The following is a 7,728-nucleotide window of genomic DNA, read 5'->3' as shown; positions in this document are numbered from 1 at the left end:
GCAACCCTAACTATTCTGCTCCTCAGGCCCCTTCGCTCTCCTTCCCATTCTGCTTTGTCTTTCCATCCCCAAATGTTCATGCAACATGATCTTTGTGTGACTGAAGTTCCTGCTCAAATACCATCTCATCAAAGAGCTTTTCTATCCCTGACTCCCATGAGAGAGAACTCTTTTTTTTGCTTGTTTGTTTTTGTTTTTGTTTTTTCGAGACAGGGTTTCTCTGTGTAGCCTTGGCCATCCTGGACTCACTTTGTAGACTAGGCTGGCCTTGAACTCACAGCGATCCGCCTGCCTCTGCCTCCCGAGTGCTGGGATTAAAGATGTGCGCCACCACGCCCGGCTAACTCTTTCTTTTCTGAGTTCTTACCCTTGCTCTATGTTTCTTTATGATTGATCTGATTACTGATGCACTTATTCTTTTTTTTAGTGGTCTGTTGTTTTTGCCTACAATGTGAGATGGATTGTAGCAGGAGCCTCATCTTGTTTACAACCCCTAAGCCAGTGCTTAGTATACGTCAGGCATTCAATAAATATTTATTACTTAACTATAATTTTGCTAATTGCCCAGCTTCTAAACTCTCATGCTCTTTCTACCCCAGTAATCTTATGTTAGGAAGACACAGATTTCTTTATGAATTACACTGGTTCATAAGAGTGTTATATAACTGGGTGGTGGTGGCACACACCTTTAATCCTAGCACTCAGGAGGCAGAGGCAGGTGGATTTCTATGAGTTCGAGGCCAGCCTGGTATACAGAGTGAGTCCAGCAAAGCTAGGGGTTCATAGAAAAACCCTGTCTCGGAAAAAGAAAAATGTTATATTGAAACTAGAAACTTTGGAGAAACTTTAGGGCCAGTGATTTGGCTGATCAGGTAAAGGCACGGGTCACCAAGGCTGACACCTGACTTAAATCCCAGACACACACTCAGGGAGGAAAGAAGTGACTACTACAGGATATCCTCTGAGCTATATAGTAGTGCTATATTTGTGTATATATATATTCACACACACACATACAAAGTTATAAACAGCTTAATAAACTACAAAATTTCTCCACAGTAGAAGTTGACTTACTATTCAGCAGAAATTAAGAAATATTCATTGCACCAGGCATGGTGGCATATGCCTGTAATCCCAGCACCCAAAAAAGAAGAGGAAGGCAGATCTCTGTGAGTTCTAGGCCAGCCTGGTCTACAAAGCAAATCTGGGACAGCCAGGGCTACACACTTCATTGCACACTTGCCACAAACTCTTAGATAAGAAATAATGGCCGGGAGTAATGGCATATGCCTGTAATTCCAGCACTCGGGAGGCAGAGGCAGGTGGGTCTCTGTGAGTTTGAGGCCAGCCTGGTCTACAGAGCGAGTCCAGGACAGCCAAGGCTACACAGAGAAACCCTGTCTCAAAAATAAATAAACAAATAAATAAACAATGAATGCATGAACAGAGCTAGTGAGATGGCTGACCAAGCGAAGGTACCAAGTCTGATGGCCTGAGTTTAACCCCTGGAGCCCACAATAAGGAGGGAAAAAACTGACTCTTGCAATGAACTGCTAGCGACTTGAAGCTCAGGAAAGTAATACTTGGGTTTCTGAATCACTTACCTAATTATTAGTTCTACATTGCATCGAAGACAAACATTGGGCCATTCTTCAAACCTTCCCTTCCCCCATCTGTTTTTCTGAATCTTATTCCACTCATTTGCTTAACTCAAAAGTTAAGACATTTTCCTGAGCTGCTCTATATCCCATCAGTAAAGACTGAAAACTACAAAAGCTACCATATTTATTCTGCCACTGCCTCGTCGCCTCCCGGCCATCTCTCTGACCCCTCTAAGTTCCAGGACAGTACCACTTTCTCTTACATTTGTCCAACACTAACAGAAGGGCTCTCACCCCCACTATTTCTTAGTGACCACAGGTCAAGATTTGGGTTCCATTCAATAGTTTAGAATCACTAAATAAAGGGGGGGGGGGTCCCCATTTGTTCTTTTCCTTCCAACAGCCAGAGATCTCATTTTAAAAATGTAAATTATGCAGTGCTGTTCCGATGAAAGATTTCAATGGCTTCCTTTTGTTACCTCACTGTAGGTTAGTGACTCAGAATAACATCTGGCCTGTCATCTTAGCCCCATGTGATGACCCGCACACACTTCTCTACTACTGGGTCCATGGGTCTCCATTCATGTTCACAAGCACAGGAAGCCCCACCCTGTCCCCATATATCTGCACCAGAAACTCCTTGTGTAAATGGGTTCACTTTAAATACCATTTAAGCCAGAGAGGCTTTCTCAGACCACCTCTTTGTCCAATCTGCTCTGTCAGAGAGTGAGTTAATTTACTTCCTATGGTTTGCTCTATCAGTGGGGCTCAGAACAGCAATCAAATAGAGAGTAAACATTCCAGAAACAAGGATGGGACGGCAACTGTCTCAACTTTAGGAATTTCCTATTACCTCGCCCTACTAAGTTGCTCATTCAATTCCCTCACATCCGTAATTGCTTCAACCTGCACAAAGGACCAACACTAACAGAAGGGCTCTCACCCTCACTATTTCTTAGTGACCACAGGTCAAGATTTGGGTTCCATTCGATAGTTTAGAATCACTAAATAAGGGGTGGGGGGTGTCTGAAATGAAGGCTATTGAAAAGAAAAACTGTCATTTGTCATAATATTGAGGCCCATGAGAAAGGAAATTCATAAAACCAAACGTTTTTTGGAATTGGGTATGTTAGAGAATTGGATATGTTAGAGAAAAAGAGTGAGAAAGGAAAACGAAATCCGAAGGAGAGAGGACATAGCCAGTACACCATGCTGTAAGAATGCAAGGCTCTGGGTCTGAGTACCACTTTTTGCCTTGTAGATAAACTAAGATTCAGTGAAGCGGGTTGGGGAGGACAGAAAAGATAGGGTCAGGCACCAGGACTAGTGTGACGTGAAAGAAGCCGGAGAGGAAGTAGGATTGAACAGAGCCAGAGGAGAGCAATACAAAAGCAGCCACGGATCTCGCCGGAGTTGCAAGCGTTAAAGGGAGGCGGGGAGTGACGCGGTTTGCGTCTAGAGCGGCTCCTTGGAGTCCACAGCATCCACCGCCGGAGCCTCGCCTTTCTTTCTCCGTCTGCAGACATAGCGAGACACAAAAAGAGGCAACCTCCGGACCAGTGCGAGGGACCTATTCCCATCATGACCGAGACCACAAAGACCCACGTTATCTTGCTGGCCTGTGGCAGTTTCAATCCCATCACTAAAGGGCACATTCAGATGTTCGGTGAGTCCTCCCGCCCACCCCGGAGGCTGCTTCCGCTGCTCCACTCTCGCCAATACCAGGGTTTTCCTGGGCGATTGGGCAGAAAGGCGTGCGCCCCTCCGGAGGGGTGCGTCCGCTGATCCGGCTGGTGCCAGGTCAACCCCTGCGATCCTGACTAGCGCGGGCCGACACACACTGCGTTTTTTTTCTAGGCTTCTCTAGCCTGGGGCCAGATCACCTCGCGGAGGGCCAGGGGTGGGGGAGGTGCGGGGCTGGGGGGGTGAGTGTCCTCTGGGGCGGGGTGGGGGTTCCGGGTTAGAGCCTTGAAGTGCGGCGGTGAAGAGGTTTGACTACTTGGTGGGCGAGGGTGGGGATGAGGGCAGAGGTTGGGGTGCGAAGAAGGAAGGAGAGAGGCTGGAGATAACGTGCTGTTTGTTTAGGATGGGCAGAAAGCTCGAAGGAGTTAAATGTGCTTCGGAGACACAAACACTCGCACACGACACACCGATGACAGGGACTGGGGCTTTCTGGAGGCGCAAGGGACAAATGTTTGGGGATTGTAGCCGTGGTGACCCTGAGCGGTGGATTCTGACTGATGGCGAGGGAGGGGTACCACTGACCCGCCGCCGTGGAGGTTCGGCTCTCGCAGCCTTGGAAGGGGAGGGGGCGGGGCGGCTGTTGTGGGAGGTGGTCCAGGAGCCTGCGAGATGGATTCGGGCCCAAGTTGGCCAAGGTTCTCCAGGGCGGCGATGGCACCCGGTAGCCTTGCGGTGTGAGTGTGAGGACGGATGTGTGGATATGCGTGAGAGCTCGTGTGTGGGGTAGGGACAGGAATTCACGAGTTTGTTTTTGAGGTTTGGGGTGCACAGCGAGAGGGATCGAGCCCCCAGCGTCTGGGTGCGTGTATAAGGTCCAACAGAGAGATAATTATCCATGAGGTTGGATATTTCTCGCCACCGGTGCGGAATCCACGCGGCTCAAAGGCTGCTCCTGTAGGACTCAAAGGCGTAGGGTGTGTGCGGCTTTAGACCTCTGAGAGAGGGACGAGGAGGTCACTTTAAAAGCAGGAACTGAGAAGTTAGAAGTTGGGGGTGCTTTTTTCTGTGACTCAGGGAAACGAGTAGGGATAGAGCTAGGGCTCTGGGGCTGGAAGAGGGAATGGGTAAGAGGCCCTGACCCGGCCCTGCGGTGAGGCGCTCTCCACAGGCAGCGGTGCTGAAACGCAGCGCGCTGCCACTGGCTGCGGGCACACGTGTTTGCCAAAGGCTGGAGGACGGCCAGAGATTTCCTAGCTGTTTAATGAAAGCCACAATATATCCATAAAGACCACCCCAAATGCTCAACCTAAAAACACTCGCCTCTAAACCTAAAAGATGAATCTGCAGTGGGCCTGAGGATTAAAAAACTCACGACCACCTTATAAGAAGACTACCCGGCACACAGGGCAGATCCGGTAGCCACCTTATCGCACGGAAAGAGGGCGCCTAAGAAGGAAGTAGCCATCCTTTCTGCTTTATTCTGTAAGTTTGCTTGTTAAACAGGGGACTTTGTTCTAGCATCAAGGCAAACCAGCAGCAGAGCGGGCCATCTCCTCAGTCGCATGAGGTAGCAGCAACCCAGGCATTCCCCCACTTTTTACTTTCTTGTGAGTCTGGTGTCTTTTCTCTTGTACTCTTCGTCCTAGCCGCCCACTTTTTCGTGGCAGCCTTTGGTCGACGTTGTTTCCCTCTCCCTTAGCCAGGCAGGACCAAGCATCCTTGGGAACTCTTTAGCTCTAGGGCTCTTTAGTGGGCCAGTGGGTGCCCCTCCATTCCTTCCCGGGCTAAGTATGTGGGAAACCTGCTTGCTGTAAGAGCAGAAGTGGGTCAGATTTTGATGGAGAGCGAGGGCACGGTCTTGCAGCTGGAGAGTTTGGTGGCAATGGTGAAGGAGGTTACTGGGGGTGGGGGGTGGGGGGGGAGCTGATCTGCCAGTTCTCCGGGTGTTGGGGGGGGGATAGACTGTGAAAGCGGGCACGGGTTGTAGCCGAAGGTTTCACATTTAGAATAAATGAAAGGAGACTTTTGACAGTGGCCGTAATTCACTCCCCATTGGCACTGAGTACCGATCGAGAATATCTGTCAAGAAAGCCCCTTGAGTGTCCATTAGTATAACCTAAAGAGAAACACAGGAAAAGGATGCCATGTGCTCACGATGGACTGGAGGAGCTAACTACCTAATGGAGGCGTTTTTAAAGTACACGAGCACATGAAAAGGAAGCGAGAAGAAGAGGAAGACAAAAGTAGATATTAAGCTATATGTTGTGGAATCTCTGGTTGGTATCTTTGAGCTTCTGATAGATTTTAAAAATTGTTTTTTATGACATATATTTCTTGTGTGTGTGTGTGTGTGTGTGTTTACACATGTGCCACAGCTTTCATATGGAGGGCAGAGGACAACCTGTGGGAATTGCTGTTCTTCTACTGTGTTGTGTACTGGGTACTGCACACCAGTCAGTTTTGGTGGCAAAGCACCTTTCCTTTTGGAGCCATTTTAGCAGACTTGTAAATTATTTTTGTTCGTTTCTTTTCTTATTTATTTATTTTTGGAGACCCTGCCTCAGTTTTATTGTCCTGGATTGCCTAGAACCTACTGTTTGGATCTGGCCTGTCCGGAACTCTCAGAGATCTACCTGCCTCTCTGCCTTGTGAGTACTGGGATAATAGGCAGTTTATATTTCTTGAAAATGGATCTCACTCTTAGCCCAAACTGGCCCCAAAGTCATGGTAATTCTCCTGCTGTCAGCCTTTACAAGTTCTGGAACAGGCATGATCTACCATGCTTGGCTTTATGAATTACTTCTGTAAGGCAGTCTCTAGTTAAAAGCTTTTCATGTGTGTTTTAAACTTGTTCATATTAACAATCTTACAAGACAAATACCATCATCTCTTTTGTGAGTGGGAAACTGGTTCTCAGAGGTTGATCAGGTAACAGGGTGATTTGATTTCAGACAGGGTCTCAAGCACCCTAGACTGGCCTCATCATGGCCACTGATGACCTTGAACTCCTGATCTCCTGTTTCTGCCTCCTGAATGCTGGGATCACCTGAGTACACCCCCACCATCCCCCCTTTAAGTTGCCTTGGCCCTCACATTTCAGATCCCTCTTACAGACAGCTTACTGAATTCTCTGTGCTGAGTTTCCTTAAGAAAACTGCTGGACACGCTAGTACACGCCTGTAATCCCAGCACTCAGGGAGTTCAAGGCCAGCCTGGTCTACAAAGCCAGTCTAGGACAGCCAAGGCTACACAGAGAAACCCTGTCTGGAAAAAGAAAAAGAAAAAAGAACTCTTTCTCAACGTAAAAGAGACAAATTACCATGCAGCCTTGGCTGTCCTGGACTTGCTTTGTAGACCAGGCTGGCCTAGAACTCACAGCAATCTACCTGCCTCCACCTGCCTCTGCATCCCAAGTGCTGGGCAAACTACTTCCTTTTTAAAAAATGACTTAAAGCTAGGCGTGGTGGCACACACCTTTAATTCCAGCTCTCTGGAGGAAGAGGCAGGCAGATTCCTGCGAGTTTGAGGCCAGCCTGGTCTACAGAGTCCAAGACAGCCAAGGCTACACAGCAAAGCCCTGTCTCGAAAAACCAAAACAAAATGAAAACAAAAAACAAAGACAAAAATGGCTTGAAGCTTTTTGCCCGAAGAACACATAAGTACTTAACATAATTATATTTTCAAACTCCCTTTAGATGTATGAAATTTGGCGGCACATGCTTGTAACCCAGAGTTTGAGACACAGAAGCTGGAGGGTCAGGAATTCAAGGGCAGCCTTTGCTGCAAAACCTTTGAAGCAAAACCTTCAATTTCTTTAATAGAGCACCTGTATTTTTAAAGTTGAGTTGCTTATTAGAGAGAGAAAAAAAAAGAATATAAACAAACAAACTCAACACTGGTAACTAAAGAACTCTGTTTTTGAAATGCATGTGTGTATTGTTTATGTGTGTGCAGGAGCACTTATGTGGACAGAGGAATGTATGTGAATGCATGAAGGCCATGGGACAACTTTGGGTGTCATCCTCAGGAGCCACCCACCTCTCTTAAGACGGCCTCTCACTTATAAGCACCTTGTTTCCACCTCCTCAGTGCTAGCATCACAAGCATGTGTCACCAAGCTTTTTTTTTTTTTTTTTTTTTTTTAGTTTTTTGAGACAGGGTTTCTCTATGTAGCCCTGGCTGTCCTGGACTCGCTTTGTAGCCCAGGCTGGCCCTCAAATTCACAGCGATCCGCCTGCCTCTGCCTCCCAAGTGCTGGGATTACAGATGTGCGCCACCCTCCCCCTCTTTAGTTGCTTATTAGAGAGAAAAAGAAAAAGAATATAAACAAACAAACTCAACACTGGTAACTACGAACTCTGTTTTTGAAATGCATGTGTGTATTGTTTATACGTGTGCAGGAGCACTTATGTGGACAGAGGAATGTATGTGAATGCATGAAGGC

General features: G+C 47.4%; 1 protein-coding gene across 1 annotated transcript in view; it reads left to right on the top strand.

Moving 5' to 3' along the window:
- Positions 1 to 3,042: 3,042 nt before the first annotated feature.
- Positions 3,043 to 7,728, top strand: part of NMNAT2 (nicotinamide nucleotide adenylyltransferase 2) — a 159,365-nt gene continuing 154,679 nt past the window's right edge. The window contains exon 1 of the mRNA XM_084792419.1: positions 3,043 to 3,267. Within this exon, the coding sequence (XP_084648545.1) occupies positions 3,183 to 3,267 (85 nt within the window). The 5' untranslated portion in view covers positions 3,043 to 3,182. The remainder of the gene's footprint in view (positions 3,268 to 7,728) is intronic.

This window comes from Acomys minous, assembly GCF_964271855.1.
Source record: "Acomys minous genome assembly, chromosome: 1".
In the NCBI taxonomy this organism is placed as follows: Eukaryota; Metazoa; Chordata; class Mammalia; order Rodentia; family Muridae; genus Acomys; species Acomys minous.
The sequence above is the reverse complement of the archived record's forward strand: the minus strand, read 5'-3'. Positions and strand labels throughout refer to the sequence as shown.